Source organism: Lepeophtheirus salmonis, chromosome 8 (assembly GCF_016086655.4).
Source record: "Lepeophtheirus salmonis chromosome 8, UVic_Lsal_1.4, whole genome shotgun sequence".
NCBI lineage: Eukaryota > Metazoa > Arthropoda > Copepoda > Siphonostomatoida > Caligidae > Lepeophtheirus > Lepeophtheirus salmonis.
Window position 1 is genome coordinate 22549430 of NC_052138.2, and position 22989 is coordinate 22572418.

A 22989-nucleotide genomic window follows, 5' to 3' on the forward strand; every position below is an offset into this window, starting at 1 on the left:
TATAAAATAAGAAGAGAGAGAGTTGATTAATCAATCAATGATTGAGATCCTATAGACATTGTGAGTAAATCGATTGTGTTGCAGCTCTTATGTAATGAAATACCGCCAAATTAAGGAATTTTTGCTTCTTACTAGAATTTTATTTGGGTCAGGATGAAAATTTATGCGCAAAAATAGGGAAAAATTTAATACATAAAATTTTTTGTGAATAGCTATGGAATTTTAATTTTTTTTTTTCAAAAAATTTAATAATTTTTGAAGTGTTTTGTAAAAAACTGTGTATGTTTGATTTTGTTTTGTAAATAACTGTGTATGTTTGATTTTGTTTTGTGAATAACTGGGGATTTTGTGGAAGGGACCTAGGCCCTTCCATATAAATATATATTTATTTTTATAACCCTGCGGACGCCCCTAATTGAATCATCATCAAATGCATTGATTATTTTGTTCGACAAAGTGGTCATTTGACAAATTATCTGGGTAAAAAATACTCCATATAACTTCTGGAGATTCAAGAACATGTTACATTCCATAACAAAGTTTAAAAATGAATGTAGACAATATATTTTATAAAATAAAAACAATTTATTTTATTTTCTCGTAATACAATATATATATATATTATTAATTCTTATGCATGTATGTTTATCATATGTTTACACTTACAACTTAGAATACAATCTTAACATTATCTTATACATATATACAAGTATAACTATTTTTAGTTATATACTTACAAACACAGTTTTTAAGAAAGGATTTGATTAATTTCATGACTAATATATCTCTCTGTATATGCACAAGTATTTTGAAAGCTTTATGTCTTTAAAAAAACCTTCATGATATGTTATAATACAATCGCATGCTCTGTTTTTTTGTTGTTTTTTTGCATCTAAATAAATGCATATATAACACCTCGGCTGAGATATCTATTAAGTCATATTGTGATGCATTTTGTGCTCAAACTTCAGAGTGTTCCCAAAATATTTGTTCAACAGACAGAGAAAAAAAAAATTAATAGTAGCTTGGGGCCACGGATTCTATGGCTCTTACAGCAATGAATATTTTATAGAGCTCTAAAAGTTAGGAATTTAGTTAGAATCAAAAGAATATTGGCAAGTTCTTAAAAAAAAATTCAAAATTTCCTTATACAAAGAGTTATTTTAAAAAAAAATAGACTTTAGTAAATTTGTAATGTAGGAGCGCTAAAAGTTAACCATGACCCCCCCTTATAAAAGTCATGCCACTTCGTCAGTGTCTATTAGAGAGCTCCTACAAAATTATAATATAATTTTTATCTTATATATATTTGGTGCAAATGAGATTAAAATGATATGTTGTATAAGTTTTTTTCTCAAAATAACTTGACTTGTATTTTTCACGGACACATTTATCAAAGAACTATCTATGTTTATAACAAATATTATGTTATTTTATTATTATTATATATATATAAGTTATTATTTTATAATGGTGTGTGTGATATGCAAGATAAATAAAACCGTTATGCCATGATAAGAGTAATGAAAATGCGGCTCACTCATATTCCTCCAAAAACACAAAAACAAAACAAAAATTTGTCCAACATTGAGCCTCCAGACAAGTTTATGTATTATATAAATATTTGAAAGCAATGAAAGTGGTGGAGTTTGCTCTTGAATTCCATGCAAATATAATTCATGAAAGCCAGGCCCGAGGCATCATCTAGTGATCAATGATCTCGGCTGGCTCTTCAGAATTAAGTAAATAATGTTGCCCATAGTATAGCCAGTATCCCACATTGAAAATCAGAAAGAGGAAAGGCATGACTACAAGAAAGAAACGATCCACGTTGATGTAGTTATTGCCCTCGTATTTATTCCTCCGTGGAAGTCGTGGAACTTTGCTGCGACTTGATGAAGATGTGGTGGTGAGGAGATGCTCAGAAGGAATGGGATAGCGAGGTTGAGCATGAGGTGGATAATGAATGAGTGTTGTTGTCGTCATGTTCATAGTATTGGATGTCAAGTTATTTGTTTCTACAGGATTGTTCCGGGGATTGTTGTTGTTGTTATTGGCGGTATGAGTGCTTGCATTATCAGGGTTGACAGGGGATGTTGGAGGCGGCTGAACGAGCTCATGCTTGATTTCATCACGCATTTTCTTAGTGATTATATTACGTTTCCGTGGTTCAACCATGCCCATAGACTCATCCTCTTCCTCCTGCTAAAAAAAGGTTATGAAGGTCATTTCAAGGTAGTTCAGAATAGTTACATTACCCATGGAGCAGGTATTTTTTTTTTTTTACCCTTTTTTGACAAACTAAAGGTTATTATTTTTTTGTGGTGTGGTTATATAATTGAATTAAAGAAATTCTTTCAATAATAGATTTTTTTTTTCGTAGATCAATTTATTATATATTATAAGAATAATGGTTAATGGAAAAATGATTTTAGTTCCTCAAAGAAATTATTAATCAATTGCTTATATTTAACTCCCTCTTTCATTTAATAACTATTCTATTTATATAAAATGATTTTTATTTGGTGGAAAAAAGGATGTGCCTTCCATTTTTTGCATTACCTGATAGCTGGATTTCATAGAAGACTGTTTCCGGAATAAAATGACTGCATATTCGACTAAAGCTCCAAAAACAAATAAAATACACGCAAGCATCCATGCTTCAATTGCAGTCAGACCTGATCATGATATTTAGAAGAGTTAAATACACTAGTCAATAATTAATCAAAAGACTTCTTACCCTCTGCTTTTGGTGTGTTAGTTGTCACACTGTTAAAAATATTAACGAGCACAAGAAACAAAGTGATGAGAAGAGCCATTCGACCAGGAATAACAGTAGGAGGTACAACAAAGCTGATCCAAGAGACAACAACAAATAAGCCTAAAGGTATAAATACATGAAAATGAAGGTCTAATCCATCTGCCTTAAATTCAAACCTGAAGGTAAGTAGTAAGTGATGATATAATGGGACACATATCGATGCAGTACCATTTCAAAGCCGGCAAGAGAATAGTTTCCCAATGTCCCACTGTGATATATCATATCTTTCATCTTTAAGGACTTGATTTGGATGTCATAGTCCAAGACAATAGCTCGGGAGGTCTCTGCATATCCCGTGACTCGTGGACTTCCAGCAAATCTCATTTTAGTGTCGTCGTAAGAATATGAGCCTACTTGAAATTTGCAGCGCTGAAAGGAAAAAATCAATAAAATAGATTGAATAGTGGCATATCACTAAAAATAGACATAAATCTTTTAATAAGTTGATTTAAATGAAAAAGAATAGAATAAAGAGACATACATGGATTGCTTTCAAGAGAAATGCCATTAAAAGCTATCAGTTATTATTTTCAGAGTGATTTTTTTTTATTTTATTGCCTTTATATAGCAATTTGCTCAATTTTATTTGTTGGTTAATTTAACTGCCAAAAAATTAATATTATATATTCAATATGTAAATCGCTCGGAGTTAAACAACATATATTTATATATATTTGAGTACATATATATATACAAATCATAGTTGATAAAAAATTTTCTAATCAAATAAATGCATGGTTTAAATGAAAAAATCAATTATAGGGAGGTACGGGTTAGCTCTTGTTCGTGACCAGTAATTTTGCGGTGAACATTTTAGCTACATAACATATTTGTCACTTTTTATATTTCTAAAATATCGGTTAGAATTTTACACTTGTATCTTGATCAGATTAATTATATAGCTAGGCGAAGGAGAAATAAAGGAAAATAATGATTAAATTATTATAAAAAGAAATAGTCAATGAGTTTAAGTTGAAAAACATCAGGCCTCATGAGAAATATATCTTGATCATTTGAAAACACTTTGTTTTAGCCTGCAAAGGTCGTATTTTTTAACTCAGTCCCCCACCCCTCTTTGATGACTATTACATTTTGACAAAAACAAATAGCACATTATTTCTTGTCCTATTAGATAAATAAGTAAATTGTTTTGAAACGTTTACTTAGAAAATTGCCAACAAGCCTATTCAGTCTTAATAAAATTACCTTCTATATTTTATTATTATTGTGACTTAACGTTTTTATATGTCACTTTCTTTATCCCTTTTAAATAAGTATATAACAACTTGTTACAGAAATAGTGGAACCCACTACCCTTACCAACGCGTTTAATGTTAATTTTTAAAGTATGTTTCTCACATCAAATTCAGGATTCCTTGTTTATGCTTAAAAAAATGTGTATAAAATTCAATGTGTGTTACAGAAGAATGAAATCAGTGGATTTGTTGGAGCTTCAATCCTATTGTGTCGTACTTGAAAGTCCTGGATTGGGAAAAATTTGTTTAGAAAGAAATATAACATTAAAATGTATAAAAAAATTAGATAATCAGTGATGAATAAGGTGATTTTTGTTGAAAATTAGGCTTAAAAATATACAACAGACTAAACATAAGCCCGCACATCAATAATTGGTAAGACCTTTCTTTCTATATTAAAGACACCTTTGTGTGGAGTGAGGGGCTTATAAATTCAGGGGTTACGTCATCGGCAAGTGTATGGAAATACCCATTTCAATAGCAATTTACTTTTGCCATTGTTTTAAATGCACGCCGATACCACACTAGAAAAAGTATAACGAACCACTCTACTATATCTATTGTAAGAAATTGTATTTTTACCCTCTCAATGTATTTTGCTTTATTGAATAATAGTAACTAAATTAACTTTATTGATTTATTAGATTGACATGAAATGTGCATTTCATGTAAACTCTAAATTAAAAAAAAATTTAGAAAATGTGTTTGCTATAATCTATTTTTTTAAATTAAACCATACCATTGCATGTCTCTTTTTTTATTATGGAAAAATATTGTAAAAAAACTTACTTAGGATAAGTAAACATAAAAAAATTTGTACATATTAGGGTTACATTTTGGATATTTAGTTATTTCAAACCGAGTACAATAATATAAATAACGTGAACCTTGTACTTGAGTAGAAGCCTTTATTTAGTCGGATATTTTCATACCTTCAAAGTAAATTTTTTACCTTGACTATTGTTGGATTCGAGTGAAAATTTTCGAGCTTGATCTATTTTCCGAATTTCCACAAATCATATGTAATATGGTTTCCTATTTTTATATCATCAATATATTTTTTTAAAGGAGCATCCATGTGCAGATCTTTATTGACATTTCGAGTGATACTAAAAGTTTGACTAATCCAAACTCGAATTTTTAGAGTCCTGAATATTCTTCTTCAAGTAAAATCAAACTTTTGAGAAAAATATTTCGTATGAGCTTTAGTCATTTTCAATAAATTGTCAACTGTGGTAAGTCGAGTTTTTTTGAATTCGAGTAATATTATAATCCAACACAACAAATACTCTGTAATTTTAACTTCAAAGAAATAATGAAACTAAGTAATTCATCGAATTTACTAATGTGAGATGAGTGAGAGCGGTAGAAAAAATTAATTTATAATATTATGGGAAATTAAGCATTTCTTGCTTAATTTTCAAGACAAATGATGACATAGTAGAAAAGATCAACGATATTAAAGAAAAAATGAAATTTTTAGTATTTCCTTTGCTCTCAATATCAACGTATGATAAAATGGTGCATTGACCGTCATGAGAAATTATGACCTATTTTGTTCGCTCAGTCATCTTTTGTGAACAAATACTCATACAAAAATGAAAAGTTCAAAATATTCGTCTATAGAGAGAAATACATCATGACAAATACCCGAGTAAAAATGAGTGCCCACCAATTAATTAGGATTCGAATACGTGCAGATAATATGTGGTTATTTTTACATTAATATTCCATGTACGAGTCCATAGCTGTGAGTATTACCCAGATCCATCCCTACAACATATGTATGTCAATAATTTGATTATAACGAGCAATCTTATGGGAAAAATTACTCACAAGGTTTTCTTGTAAATATTTGTACACAAATATTTACTCAATTTAAAGGGTTATAAAACCAAGGCTCTGTAACTTATATCAATAAATTTATGGGTAGTTATGTTATTATTAGATGACATTACCTAGCAAATATACGTGTAAATAAACGTTAGAGCTTCTTTAACAAGGTTTTTTTGTGATTTATTTGAATTTATTATAGAAGGTATTAATGATTGTATGTTTATGCATAGTTATAGAAGGAGATTCTGTAGAAAAACACACAAAATTTCTAGAAGATTGTGCTCTGACTTTTATGTAAGACAATACAGCCTACTTAGGGAAAACTCTCATTTGTGCCTTGTATCTTGTTTTTAGAAAATTGATGTTATAAATTTTAAGCTTGTTAACCATTCTATAAAACCCTGAAATGAAAATTGGAGTTAAATATTTGTTATTTCATTGGTATTCAAAAAAATACCATTTACAATTTATAAAACCTTTTGGTAAGTGAATTTAAGTACCAAATAGGACAGTTTATTTATACAAAAGATTTGATTATGGTGATAATTCATTTTACCATTTATTTCTAGCACTAGGAAAACTAATATATGTAAATATTTTTAAACAATGCCTATTAAACAACTTATAAATATAAACATCTCTATTTGAGAGTTTTACTCGCATAAGGCAGAATAAGTTTCATCAATAAAGAAAAAAAAATAGAACTATGGCGGGGCCACGACTCAAACATTGATTTAACCTAAATACTAAGGGTCGATTGTACAAAATATGATCAATTGTTGATTTCATTTAAAATAGATATATATATGTTTTTAAATTTAAAGAACACGTCCAAATTGGACGCAAAAGCTGTCTTGTACAATATTTTAGCAAATTAAATCATAAATATCTGCTAATAATGTCATCCATTCATCAATTTTACTAATGTTTATAGCTAAGCAAATATATTAATTATACCTACATTATGAATAATGGGTAACTTTTTTCGTGTATGATAGATACTAAAAAGTTTATTAAACTAATTCGATTGGCAAGATGAAGTACTTTGCTATAATATTGGTAAATATAATGACTTTTAGAAGGCGCTATAAATTTGGGACCTTTTTCAAGCACCGTTAACAGGGATGTGAATAGACAGATTATTTTTTTACTATGGACCAACATACTTATATTAATAAGTATAGAAAAAATAAATACACCGTTTTGAAAAATGTATCAGATAGGTGACGTCCACCACTGTCCATACGCACTATTATTTTATTTTTATTACGCGGTAACTTTTTCAAAACTTTTTTTCTCCTAAAATAACTTTTCATTAAGAGGCTTCAGGCAGCTAACTTTTTATGCAAAAAGATAAGAAATTTACTAAAAAAACTTATCTTTATATATAGTTATGAATTATTAATACATTATAAAATTAGCTATTGGCAATTCTGCAAAGGTCTAAAAAATCCAGTTTTAAGTACTCGATTTGGACAAATCACAATGATTTAAAATTCTGGCGTAAGACCAAATTGGATAGTTACAGTTTTAACTCTCTAGCATTTTGATACATGGAGTTACTTGCACTCAAAGACATTTCATCAAATTTTGAATTATGAAAATGAATTGGAAAAAATCATATTTCGTAAAAATTCAAACTATTTATTGAGTTTCATAGATCGCAGTAATGAAAACTTAGAAGCTAAATCGAAATAATTTAAATTTTATAAAATAATTTGTCATACCATTCTTTAAAATATTTATTTTCTACAGCAAACGCACGTTCCGTACTACTTCAAAACATGACAGTAATTGACTGTATTTCCAAGAAATTTTTAGAATTTCTCCTCTTGAATGAAATCACATCATTCAAGACTACTACTACTTCTGCATCCAAGTCACAATCGCGTATGTAAATAATCTAAAAATAGTAAACCAAACTCATGCCTTATATCGTTACTAACCCCAACTACGGTAATATTTAATAGTAGGGATATTAACAACTAATCAATAAATAATTCGAACTCAATAAACAAACGTTTAGAACACAAATAATATTAGTCGACACATTACAAAAAATACAATAGAGTTGCAGATATTTTTGGAAGAATATTTTGACAATTCTATCTACCGGTTCCAGTACCGAAATTTATATAGATATTTTGATACTTTTTTGACAAATATATATAGTTAGGGTGCTAAATTGTATGGTCAACAAAAGTTCAAATGTAATAGGAGCTTTTATTTTGCTTTTAAAGTGATTTGCTAAATTTGCATATTAATTAGAAACAGGAAAATAAGCTCAAAATAAGTTGGTAGTAGTTAGTCCATTCTTCCAAAATATGGAATTATTACTAAAACATTGATGAGAATTGTTCACAGCTACTTAAAAAGAGCTTTTTCAAATTCAACCAATCAAAGTTCAGAACACTATGACAGAAGCAGAAAAAATATTAGCTGACAACAAAATATAGTGTAAATGTTCTGTTAATGAGGTATCCACCTTAATATAGAAAAATTTACTCAGTAAGTAATTTGGGGGATAAAGTCATTGGCAGGGTATTTTTTATTTTTTTGCTATAATTGAAGTACTCGTTACAATAATGGTTCAGCACGGTATTTGGATTTTTTCATAAAACGTATGATTATGATGATAAAACATCATTAATTAAATGGTATAGTATAAGATTATATAATAATTATTACACCTAATACAAGTTTGCTCAATTTTTCTACATTAACATTACTTTACGTCCGTGATCATGCCAATCAGGAGCATTTTGTGCATTTAAAAAAAATGGGAATAAACATGGTAACGTTGACAATTTGAAGAATAATTTAGAGGAGATCCGCTTAGCTGTCATGACTTTTCCTCTGATCAGCCACAAGCAGCTGTGACGAGGGGGAAGGGAGAGAAGGAAATAAAAAAGAACATAGGCAAGAATACCTCAGATTTGAATCCCCACTTCTACTCTGAGTACAAAAAAAGCTACAAATACAACTCAATTACTAATCCTCAGATTTACTCTCCGTCTTTTATGTTCAATCTGGTTTGTGTACAGATTGCGACAGGGAAATTGTCTTCAATCAAGAAGCAAACCAAAACCATAATAACTCTTTATTAGAAAAAAATAATAATAATAAAACTTTCAGCATTTCATCTTGTCAAAAATTATACAATATGACCAGTTCCAGCCTCCATCATAGCCTCCACACGAGGTCGGAATATGACACAGGGTGCCACAAAATAATGGGCGGACATGTTGGCCCTTTACTTCTTGATGGTGGACTGTACATATCTGTTTGATGTCTTCCCAACCTTGCTCTCTTAGACGTTCCACATACTGAAGTCGAGTGGATTGTAATCAAGACTGGAAGAGGGCCAGAAGACCTTCGACCAGAAGTCAGAAAAGTGTTCCTGGCAGAAGTTATCTGTCTTGAAGGCCGTATGGCTAGGGGAACAGTCTTGGTTCCAAATATAGTAGTTATCAGGATAGGTATTCCTAGTAACTAGAAACACTTCCCTGGCCAAGTACAGTTTTTAACTTTGTTATTATCGAATACAGGAGGATTAGAGTTGTAAAAATATAAACAAACATAGCTCTCGGGAGAAATTACTCTCTTGAACGCAATGTGCAAAGATTTTATTCATACTCACTCCTAGAGAAGGAAATATACATTACGTATATTAAATGGAAAGACATCAGTGAAATTCCATTTGGTCAATTTCAGGAACATTTAAAAAATATCTAAAAAAGTTGTAACCATAAACAGAGTTTTTTTAGTATTACTTTCTATACCTCTTATCATTATTATTTAATTCTTGAGGAAAGAAGAATCCCTGTATAAAGTAACTACGTGTAAGTGTAGTGATGAAAGATCGAGAGTAATCCTGAGGTTTTGTCGGGAGATCTTAATAAATAACTTTAATTGATTATCCTTAAAGCAAAGATCTTAAACCAAAGTAAGTAAACTACAAAAAAATAATTAGTACCATTGAATAAAAAAAAAACTATAAACAAATCGATAAATTAAAAGTAAATTTTGATATTTGTTCGTTACAATACTTAAGAAATATCAAATCTCTCAAAAAAACTCGTAAACTTATATTCTTTTATATAGAGCATTTCTGTAGTTCATAATATAATTGAATATTGAATAGTATGTCAAATATTAAATTTTTAGAGAAAAGATTTGAATATAAATATTACTATGATTCTCACAATGAGGGGAAAAAAATCATTTCTGTCTGATATCCGTTTTTTGAAAAATCAAAAAATATTTATAATCAAAGGACCTATTTTTACATAATATTATGTAAGAAAATAAAATATTTCTAAGTGTCTTTTGTCATGCATAAACACAATTTCATCCATTATTTTTGTTACATTTGAAATATGAAAGGAGAGCTTCTTTATAATTGATTTGAATTTTTTTTGAAAGTAACTTTATAATATTAATTAGATTCTGGAAATTTCATATTTGGGTATTTCATACGGGGCATACTTATTTTATACTTTTGGACATATCGCCCATTCCTTCTAGATACTTCATGCCATAATTTTTGATGTACCGTCAAACATATATTACGCGATTTGGTTAGGGAACCGAAAAAAGCAAACTCTTAGTGCAGGTAACCTCTTACACTAGTTGAAATAAGTTATAAAAGAATACAAGAAAGGATAAAATTTACGTCTGGGCAATAATGTGACAAAATATTCATTATCAGATAAAGAGTGAGGGAAATTCATTAAAGGGAGAAAACATTCAGTTATGTACATGGAACATTCATATGTATCAATCGACATGTCAGCATAGGTTCTATAAGTCTATAATCGGTCACTCCTTCTTTGTTTTCTACTGAACAGTCTATATAAATTAAAAAAGTCACTGTTAAAATCAGGTTTATTAATAAACCCATGAAGTAGCTATGTAATAATTTATGTGAGGGCTGGCAATGGTAATGGAGAGACGACCATAATATAGTTTATTTATGTGACAATTTTCTGCGGTGGAACTGGATAAGGCCGGTTTGTGCAGTGATACGGATTCATCAGGTGACCGTTAGACCAAAATTTACGGTATATGCTTCGTTACTCTTTAAAATATTCCTTGAATCATTTATCATTTATCTAAAAATTAACGATATATGACATAGTTTTATTAATTAATCATCCAAATGCTTATTAAATACTAAATTACATCCAAATGAGTACTGGTATTTTATTGATATTTGGAAAATAAAAACAGTTCTGGGATAGTATTACCCATTTTATTATGGTACTCACGGGTGTACCTGGGATTACTCGGAGTTATTAGACGTCAGCAAAAAGACTGACAAATTTTAATAATATCAAACACAGTAAATACATTCTCATCAGGATAAACAATCGCTTTAAAGACTGTTAAGGTTTGAGCTCTACATTTAAGAAAATTGATTTATCATTAAATAATCTGCGAATTGATTATTTAGTTTAAAAAATATTTTATAAAATTTTACTGGGTAATTGTATTTTTTGTACAGTGATAGAGTCTGTAACAATTACATTCATACATTTTGTATTACTTGAAAGAAAATACTGTTTTAATTTATATACTGCATTTTATAATTTTGAGTGTTTATATATCATCTACAAAAACCATGGCACTCTCAAAAACTATAACTCTACAATCTACATATAAGAAAGCTGTTAAAAAAGATAAAGTGATTGTATGTATGGAGAAGGAGAAGAAGATAAATTCACATAATCAAATTAAATGTCAATCAGTTGCAGTGTGCTATAACCATATCTAAAAAAATACTGCTATGCACGTACTTAATTAAAAATACAAGAAGTAAAACCTTACTTATAAAAATAGACTAGTGAAGATGTAAACACCTTGTACTAATTTGAATCCTAAAAAAATAGACCAACAACACTTTTACCTACATCATTTTTCTCTCCTTTCTAATTGTCTTAAAATTGTCAGCTGAGTATTGCTTCTAATCTTGAGCATATGTAATATACAATATTCCATTTTTTCAACCTACTTGAATAATTTTAGAAATACTGACTTAAAAATTAAAATATGTAATAAAAGTAATTTATAAATTGAATGACTCAGCACTTTTTCCTTAATAATCTAATTACATATTTTCTTTTTTATCATGCAAGATCAGAAACTTTGGAGATTTTTTTTTAATTGCACACTGAATCTTTGATACCCACTATTTCCAGAGATTTATTTTATTTTTTCTATAAAATACTGTAATTATTCAAATAGTACGTAATTTTAGATCTTTCTTTATAATAATGTACACCTCGACGAGAGAAATTAAGCATAAAACACGTCTATAAAAAACGTGTAAGAAATAATCATGTTTCACTAAAAATCTTTATTTTTTTTTTAATAAAAAGACCATATCTTAAAAAAAGGAATTAAAAAATATCAATAACATATATTTTTTATGTTTTTTATTAAATATTCAATTGACATGATAAACTGGAAATATACATTAAATAAATAATTTTCTATTTTCTGTAATGATTAATTAGAGTACATTTATCTCAATTTCAAATACACACAAAATTTACCTTTATAAGCTAGCTATTTCCCCTACCATAAATAAAAAATCATGTGGAGACCCCGCTATGCTCATTTAAATGGATCTAGACAAAATTTTGTTGTTTTATTTTCAATCAAAAGTGTACCAAAAGAATACAAAATATTTTTTCTGGAACCGATACAAAAATATTGGTGTACTAAGAACCTTACTCAATAATATTAAAGTTTCATGTATCCATTCATTCAATTTACTTATGAGTTCAAAGACGTAAAAAGAGCCCTTTTAGACCCGCTCCACCACTCCAAAATCATTTAAGTAGCTAAAATTATTTTATATTTGTTTTGTTAAGGATATTATCATTTTTTCTTCATTTTACCAAAGAATAAACATTTAAAAAGGAATGACTTCCTAATTTGTTCTCGTAGTGATATAATCAAATGCATTTAATGAAGATGCTTTAGAATTAAGAAAAAAATAATAACAGCCTCTTCAATATCTTCCTTATTTAAGACTCAACAATATTTCATTTGACAATATGTCTCTGAGAGTTTTCATATTTTTTATGGCATCCATCCCGTAAGTTTGTAAAATTTATACTTATTAAATCACAAAATTAGGCGTGTTTTTCAATTTTTTATTCAATATAATTTGCCTCTTTGTATTTTGGTCCAATAGCAATCAACTAAAATGTGTCAGTACTCAGATATCCCTAGTTTACTGAACAATATTGATAGCTACACATAAAAATTGTAATTAAAGGGATTTCAAAAATAATACAGGTTAATTCCATATTTATTTATAGTAGGTATTGACGTGCTAATTACAAATCTGTAATAATTTTTTTCGTATTAAATCTGGTTTTCAATAATTTGTGACTATGTTTAACCTCTTTATAGTTTTAAGCCAATTTTTAAGAATGATAAAGATGAATAATCCACAGTAAAATTAGTTAATTCTTTTCAAAATGTTATAATAATTTCAAACATGTGATTATATTTTATGTACAATCATTCAATTTTGAGAAAACGCAATTAATATTTCATGGGTTTAGTTTGAGAAAAAAAAGTAATGTTTTAGTTTATCCGTCTTTTTAAGCCAAAGTAACTTACATAAAAAATGTATTAATGAAGGTTCATTTACACAGGTTCATTGAATTCTAAAAGGTCTAGTTCACCTGTAATATCCATTTGAGTTAAAATTTATTCAAAGAAGAATCAATAAGATGTTAATAAAATCATTTATATAAACTCCATTGTTTACCTATTTATATTTTGCATTTTTTTCCAATAAACTTCCATAAATTTATATGTCGTATTCTGTTATTTAAAAAAAAATCATTTAAAATACGTCATCTCAAAAAAAAAATCAAAATGACTTAAGATAATTATTCAAAATAGTAGCTTCGTCATATGATTAAAGCAAGCTCAATTTATGTATACGTAAGCTTTGGTAATGTTATTCCAAAACAAACTTCGTTTTATTTGTTTTACAAAAAACCCTTTGTTATTTACATGTTCTCCTTAATTATAAAAGTAAAAATAAATTTCACACAAACTTAATGTAATTCAATTTATTATTAAATCTTTTTGCATAAATTTATGTTAATTCTATAATAAAGTATATTTAACTACGAAATAAATTTAAAAAATGATCAGGACTATTTTAATCAAATCCACATAATATACCTACAATTTATTCAACATAATAAGCTGTAGTGTCAATATAAAATAAGATTTGATATATAATTAGAAGAGAAGGGAAAATGTAAGCACTTTTAAGCCTAAAAGGTTATAATAAATGACTAGATCGTACAATTATATTCCCGCAATTTTAATAATGCAATTGAAGCTATCTTGCAATTTTTTTTTTTTAATTAGACTTTACTTGAACTCGAACTCGAAGTAAAATCTAAATATTTGTGCTATGATTACTCATATTTTTAGTATTACTCCCCAAAAGAACAAGAGGAGATAGCTACAAACTCTTCTTTCGTAGAAAAAAAGAAAATCTTAAGATGAGTTCAGGATGTATTAAATTAAAGAATATGTAGAAGTTCTGAAAAACTCCAACTCAACATAACTCTTTATACCACAATGAGCCAATCCAAGGGACTCAGTTAACATCAAAGTTTATGTGATCTCTTTCTCCAACCATCTTAACGATCATTATTCTTTTATTCTTGAAAAAATAACTAAAGCATAAAGTAATTACGAGTGCGTCAAAGACGAAGAGTAACACTGGGGGTTTTTGACAGAGTTTTATGTGTAAGTACGTGTTGAACTTGGAGTCCTATTGAGGATCGACTTTGTTGAGATTTCTGCCTATATCATTGCTAGATACGGAGTTGGATTTGTGTAAATTTCCCCCATCTTCTAGCTGCTCTATTTATGGGGGGCTATGTTAATTTTTGGTTCCAATATACGGGGAGGTCATACTATTTGAATTGATACATGTGTATGTAGTAATAAGGATGCCATTTTCTATGAAAAAAGAGATTCTACATTGGGAATCCAAATTAAAATCTTAAAAAAACAAAAATAAAGTGCGTCTAATAAATTCACTTTAGACTGAATGCAATGTACATGAAAATATTAATATAAAATATATTATGTAAACATGTGATATAACTCCTTACTTGTTTTGAAATAAGAACACTTTATTTCTGTAATTATTATCATGATAGGAACAAACATACATACACAAATGATGTAAATTTGTTTGTTTTGAATACATTCATTTATATATTTTCTAATTTGTAAGAACCGTAGAAAGTTTTTTTGTCAGTTAATATAGTACATTTCTACACTCTAATTAATGTTTTGATTTGTTGTGCAACCATCTTAAGGGCTGTGTGCACACGTAAATGACATATATAGATGTTTATATCTGAATTAAAGGGGCAGTAACACTATAATTAAGAGTAATTAAATTATTATTGATTACCTAAGCATAAACAACACAGGAGTCGTTTTCGAAGAAATCGTTGTTCTTTAATATGTTATGCTTCAACATAAAAACAATCATGCACACAAACAAAGACAAGGAGAAAATCCAATTTTATTAATTTATTGTACCTAATATATATTGAATATATATATTTTTGTCAATTATAGACGTTGTATCCAAATTTATGTGATGATTTAAGTTACCTAATAATATTAGCCATCGATTAGAACCTGCTTTTGAATAAAGAAACTTATATTGCCCTGATATGGTCAATTTATTGTGACAATCAATACTTTAAGTACAATTTGAAGACCCTTTCAAGGGCGAATAAAAATAATTGGATGATATAAAAACATAAACTTTTACAATTTTTGCAAAAAAAATTTAAAGCCATATTTTTTAATGACTTTTTTTTAGTATAGACAGCTTCTTGAATAATCTCTTTTTTTTTTCATTTCCAGAAGACTCTGGCTTTAAATTTGACTTTTTTTTTAAATTGACATAAAAAAATATTGCAAATTGGGATAGATAAATTCAAAAATTTGACAACATACTTGCTTTTTTCTGACAAAAAAATGTTATTTTTTTACAGTTTTTTATAGCACAATTGAAACTCATTTGGCAATTTTTACCCATAAACAAGTAAAAATAAGCAAATAGATTCATATTTTCAATTAGTTGATTAAGTTATTAGAGATTTTCAATTTTGCAAAGGTCTTTAAAATGTTGGTTTTACCCCATTTGAGCAAACTGCGTCAATTAAAAATTATTGCATGAATCAAAATATAATAACACCAGACATGGAGTTTTAGCATAATTATTCGTTGAGTTATTCACGTTCAAAGAATTTTGCGAATTTCAAATTATGAAAACAAATTTGAAAAAATCGTTTTTGAGCTTAGTTTAATTTTTTTTTAAATTATTCAATACCGCTCTTGAAAAATTTATTTTCCATGATATACAAATGTTCCCAACTCCAACAGTTGTGTGATAAAAACTGACTGGATTTTAAACAAAGAACTTTAGAATATCTCCCGTTGAATTAAACCATGCCCACCCACTGCTTCTGGTACATCCTAGTTGCCACACATGATAAAAAAGGCAGTTATGCCATCACACCGTGTGTATATTAAACAGTATTTCTTTCATCTGTCTGTCCATAACACTTTTTCTCTCAAATCAAACTCCAAATTGGCGGCTTCTAGAGTACTGAATTTTATTCAATGAGGACTAACATTGTCCTAAAATGCTTATACACGTACTTTTTCCTTAGTGATAAAAAAATAGTAATTTAAATAAAAAATAACTACCGAAATCCATTGCAACAAAATGCCAAAAGGACAATTATTTCAGGGCCGAGTAAGGAAATTGAATTCAAATAAAAAATACGTCCCTAAAGATGTAAAAAAAATAATACTTAAGTATACATTTTCATGTCTTTAGGTTTGAATAAATTTCATTATTCATAACTTTATCCAATATTCTGTTAGTATAGATAGCATATAACAATAAATTAACACTTTTCATTTTTCAGTTATGAATTATAGGGTGTCCTGCGGCAATTCCTCGAGTATAACAATATTTGAAAAAAAAAAAAATGAGTTGGCTGTAAGATATATTTTCTTATTAAAAAAGTAAAAAGTACTCATTTTTAATCAAGTTTTGTTGCTATATAGAGAAGACACTACTTGATTGAGCATGCTTATCACTAATACAACTTTGAACTTCAATACAACTTAAGAAAGATAAAGAATTTACATAGATAATTTATATTTCATTTTGATTACTTGCTTGGAATATTTTTCAACCCCTTATGACCCAACAACTGTTGTAATACAGGGTGGGGCAGCAAAAAGTGGACTATTAACTAAAGTTTATTTTCTCATTACTATGAAAAAGTTTAGTGATTATTTTTTTTATATTTTGTTTATTCCGTCCTTTTTACATATACAAACTCTATTTTATATATTTACAGATTTATTACATGGAATAAAAGTAGCACTTAATAAATCATTAAAAAATGAAAACGACGCCAATAAAACTCTTTATTATGCAAATAGAGTGTTAAGGACAAAAGAACAAATTGAAAAGAAAGTCATTTGTATAATTTTTCAATAAATGCAATTTTTTTAATTAGTAGTTGGTATTTTAGAAAGAAAATAAGTGATTTAAAATCTTGGCTGTACATATTCATACTGTTTGACTCTTTTTCTTTTACTCTTAGCACATTTATACACAGGTATATAGGGTAGGTCGGCAAAACGTGGACACTGTTTATTTTCTCATTATTTTGAAAAGGTTTTTTAATTATTTTGTAATATTCTGTTTCTCCTGTCCTTTTTACATATGCAAACTTTAATAATCATTTAGTCACTTCATCATTGTGACCAAATAACAAGCAAAAAGGCAGCGCATCTCCGATCTCCTAGATGCTGGAGTTGATGTGATGAAGTTTAGATACATTATTAGTTCTTCTAGGAGCCTGATTTTAAGTTGGCCAAGAGGTAAAAAAAAGAAGGGAACAACCTCTCCAGGATTTCAGGAAGTGAAGGACAAAATTTAAAGAGGGAAACAAAGTTCTTGTTAAGTTTGGAGACAAATATAAAGGATGATCCCACTAAGTCAATGAATTGCCCCCCCCCCCTACAACTTCTCTCTGGTTCCTAGGACCACTGGGAGGGCTATAAAGCACAACTTGGAATTAGTTTATTTGACAAGGACCCAACACCACCTTTTGACAGAGGGCATTAAAGCCAGGAGGCTCGAGAGGTGCAACAAATCCTCAAATGGATCAAGACAAATTGTGAAAATTTTCTCGGACTAGTAAAAATTTCAATGTTGATCAATTCCAAATCTGCTGGAACAACGGCTAGGTTGCAGAAACAAAAGAAAAAGTCAAATGGGTTTACCACACAAAATATCCGGCCCAAACAATGGTAATTGGCATTGTGTCCTCTCTTTCAAGGCTGGATAGAAATTGGCCAGTACATTTTATTAAAATTCTGAATTCTGAATACTATGACAGCTGGAGAAGCTGCATGGGATGAAATTTCACAAGAAAGTGTGTCCTTGTCATAGGAGGGTATAATAAGTCAATTCTTACTATTTTTAATATTTATGTTCCATGAAGACAAAAAATAATAAATATCTTCTTTGTCACTCACGTTGTCGAAAAGTTATGAGTCAACTTATTACTGATAACTAATGCTGTAAATTCTAAGCATTTTTTAGTGTCGAATTTTCTTGGAGTTGGCAACTTAAAAAGTGGTTTTTTTTTAAAGAGTGTGATCATTTCATTATTGAGGAGAAAACATCTAAGTATAAAGTGTAAACACGAGTGTTTTTTTCTCATTAATGACGGAGGGTAACACAGATGATTTGTTGAGAAGTTATAAGTTTAAGTACTTCTTGGATTCAGATTAGAAATGAGGAAACTGATCGAAAACTAAGTAATTCCTGCCTTTGTCTTTCCTCTTCGATACAGAGTGGGATTTGTGTTCATAGCCTTTCTTTCATTACGGTTCGCAGCTATTCTAATGTAATGTCGTGACAGCTAAGCGGCTCTCCTCTAGAGGATTCATCAAATTGAAAGGGTCACCATATTCCTTTTCGATTGTATTTTTATCATACTGGAAATGATAAGAATTTAAAATACGTACAAATATTTATAGATCTTTTTACATCGATGTGCCAAAGTTGGCTAAAAAAATGAGCCAACCTGTACCGTTCCCCCTATATCAAAATATGATATAGGTATCATACAAATGCAAAAGTTATCAAGCAGTACTTATTTTTTAATGCATTTATCGAAATGAAAGCACAATTTTATATAAAATATTTATAACACTCCACTAGGCTTTATATATTATATAAATATTTTGTCTTAATAATTTATCATTTTATTGGAAATCATATAACCAACATTTATTTTCCCAAAATTTCTACTTATTACTTTAAGTGCATTTAATAGGAAGTTGATTTATGACTCAATTTTTTTCCTCTCTTATTTAGATATGTAAATATTAATACGCATAATGCAAAAGCAATTTGTTTTATTAGAGTAACTAGTGGTGTTCACTACATTCACAGACACCAAAACATGTTATCTGGTTTTGAAGGTATGCACGTTAAATAATTATATGAAAGGATTATATCATTTCAAACCTTGATTTCAATTCAATTCTCTTGTACTTTATGAATTTTTCTAAAAAAAAACATAATAAAATACAATTTAAGGTTCTTCTTTTATCAAGTTTCAATAAGCAAAAAAAAAAGAAAAAGTTATGGGGAAAAACTTTGTAACTCCTTTTTCAAGTTTTTCCTGAACACTAGAAATAGAAAGATATTTTTTTTAAATAACTATATTCTTCCTTTTTTTACATTAAAATAATATAGGAGTACATTACCATAGAAAACATATTTATCACGACAATTTTCTAGCCCATTATTTGAGCAATTTTAGGAAGACGGAGATACATTCTTTATAAAATTGATATACAAAAAACTACCTCCATATTTCTAAACAATAACTGAAAAAATAATATTTTACGAGTTTTGTCCAGGAGTAAACGAACTCTCAAATCTTGGTAAGTAAGAATTTCATTACAACAATCAAATTATAATATAAAAATAGGGCATTACCCTAATACTCAAAACAAAATCGGGGATGAAGTAAAACTTTAATTTATGGGTATCAAATTAAGAGTGGCCTACGAAACTTTTTTTTTTTTTTGATATTGCTATAAAAAAAAGACGGATGGATATTTTTCAATAATTTTTTATTTATTTGAAAGCTTTAATTCTGTTTAATAATAGAATACCACTTTATTCATATGGCCGCCGTTGCTGGCCTTACAGTAGCTCATTCTGTCGACCACATTTTTCAATACCTTTTCGATTGTGTAAGCTTCAATAGCTGCAATGGCGACTCCAATTTCGTGTTTCAAATCGTCAATCGTCTCTGGATGGTTGGCGTAACATTTATCCTTGACGGTAGTCAATGGAGTCAAATCGCAGCTACGAGGTGGCCAGTTGACGTTGCCGTTTCGCCTTATGATACGATTGTGGAAAACAGTACGAAAAGATCCACTGTAACGTTGGCTGTGTGGCACGTAGCGCCATCCCGTTGGAACCAAATGTCGTCGATGTCTTCTTTTTCCATTTGGGGAAACTAACAATCTTCCAACATGGCCTAATAGTGCTCACCATTGACCGTAACGGCAGCTCCTTGCTCGTTTTTTCGCTTTCGGCAACAGCAGCAATGTTTTCGATTGAGCGCACTGGACGAACACGGCAACGCTTTGTTTTATCCATTAACGAACCATTTTTGCACACAAGCATCACAAATTTATCCACAAACTGCCTGGAAGGCGCTTTATTTCGACCAACGTAAGTTTCTTGCAGTTTCGTTAGAAAACTCTCCATTTTGGAAGTAAGTCTTCATTATTTCCCAATTTTCTTTGAGCGTAAACTTAACCATTTCGTAAACCGAAGACCTTTTACAAAATATTAGACACAATGAAAATGTTACTACAGCTGTCAGACGTTAAAAAAATGGTAGCTCAAAATGCAACCGCTAGATGGGCCACCCTTTATATAGATAGGAAATCATTAAATGAAGGTCAATATTATATTTATAAAAATAAAAAAAGTATGATTAATTGTACGAAAAAATAATAATGTCTTTAGACGTGGGAGAGTCTATTTATAGTTGGAAACTGAATAATGTGTTTATTACTTGTAAAGCTGTTGTCATTATCCAGTTTCCAACTATAAATTCTTGAGGAGGGAACATTCAAGTATAAAGCAGGGTGTTTATGAATGACGGATATCTTTGTTAGCCTTGGAGTTGAATTGAGGGAAGACATTATAGCATTTAATGTCTATGTGCTTGCTAGATAAAAAGTTGAGGATTTACATTATACTAATTGCATGTTTATGTCCATGCTAAAGAAGAAGTGGATGTTTTTTTTAAATTGAAAGAAGGAAGCTATTCTAATAAAACGTTAAGACAGCTCAGATTTTCTCCTCTCAAACACTCAATTTGTCAGGGTGACTACGTATATCTTCGAGTTATTATTATTTTTTTTTTACAAGCAGCCAGTTCATATTTTTTACAGCTCTAGTTATTTTTAAATAATGAGTAGGATTATAAATCTTAAGCAATTCTTTAACTCAAGATTTTTGATTTGTTTCCAACTAGATCATTGTATTTCCTTCTTTTTCTAAGGGTGTTATTATTTCATGCTTGTGGAGAGAACATCGAAATATAAACTAACCGGATGAGAACAAAAAAAAATGTTCAATACGGCTTTGAATATAATTGATTTGAGTAGGAAATTAAGTTCGCCACTCAGGAGTTAAATAATAATTACAATTAGAGTATTCTTTAGATGACTCAATTTAAAAAAAAACGGGTAGCTGAAATGTACAGACAGTCATATCACGAGTTGTGTAATAATTTGTGTGAACGCTGTCCAGGAATTGCAGGGACACGTTTAATATGCAGTTATGAGAGGTTATGAACTCAGCATCGATCCCACTCGTATCTACTAAGGATACATAGACAGGAATTACTTCAATATCAATCAGCAGTTCTTCTCTGAGTCCAACAAGGACTTCTTATAACTTCCCAATAAATACTCTGTGTTACTCTCCGCCTTTGTATTGAGCAAATGCACTCGGGTTCTTTATTTGTTTTAAGACAGCTAACTGTAAAAAAAACTCAGGTGCAAGTAAATACTAAGAATTCACAACTTTAAGTTTAACGTTTTAAACTCCGTTTGGATAAGTTTATTCCTACTAAACATGTTTATTACATATTCATACAAATTATATCATTTTTTTTTAAACGACACAAGTTGTTGTATTCTTTTCTCAGGTGGGTTAAAGTGTTTTTTAATTAGATAATTTTTATTCAGTTTTCAGTTAATATAAAGATATTTGTACAGAGGTGTACAAATAGGTATCAGTTTTTTTTAAATGATACAATTATTTATTATAGGGGTGTTATTGGTGGATTGCCAAACCTTTTCCCAAAATCTAATTCGGGTACATTTTATAAGTTTAACTGCTCATTATACTTTCTCTTCCTGTCTCAAAATTGGAGACAGCCACTTTGGTTAGTTGAAATTTAATTATCTCAACCTTATAATAAGGAAAGAAATAGATTTGCAAAAGAATAATATATTATTGGAGTTGGAGAGTAGGGATATCAACTCAACCAATTCCAATTTCTCAAATAAGTTTCCACGTAGGATTAGATAATCATTGGAGTTTGACAGTATTTTTCCATTTGTATGCGTTTATAGTCATTTTCTGTTTCAGGAGTTAATTAATTTAAAGAAATAGAAGCTCCTCTCCATGATTACTGTAATTATACTCTATTGGTTCATAGTAGATACAAGAAAAAATTATAGTGCTTTAGTCAATGAGATCAGATCTCCTCCGGCCTCATCTCTCTGTCCACAAATGTCCTCCCAATGCCTCCTCCCTCTTGGAACACTTCATAAGAGTAAGACTCACAACCTCCTTGAAATAATGAGACCTTCCATTTACTTTCATGATCTTCCAAAGTTATTACTGTTCGAACATCGCGGAAA

The 22989-nt window shown here is 29.3% G+C and overlaps 1 protein-coding gene across 3 annotated transcripts in view; it reads right to left on the bottom strand.

Annotated features, from left to right (window-relative positions):
- Positions 1–1645: 1645 nt before the first annotated feature.
- LOC121123266 (acetylcholine-gated chloride channel subunit acc-3) overlaps positions 1646–22989 on the bottom strand; it is a 218001-nt gene continuing 196657 nt past the window's right edge. For 2 of the 3 annotated variants that reach the window (XM_071890273.1, XM_040718395.2), the window contains exons 4-7: positions 2938–3190; positions 2741–2881; positions 2563–2678; positions 1646–2205 (exon numbers count right to left, since the gene is read on the bottom strand). In XM_071890273.1, the coding sequence (XP_071746374.1) occupies positions 1705–2205; positions 2563–2678; positions 2741–2881; positions 2938–3190 (1011 nt within the window). In that variant the 3' untranslated portion in view covers positions 1646–1704. The remainder of the gene's footprint in view (positions 2206–2562; positions 2679–2740; positions 2882–2937; positions 3191–22989) is intronic. The other variant, XM_071890274.1, reaches the window with a different exon arrangement.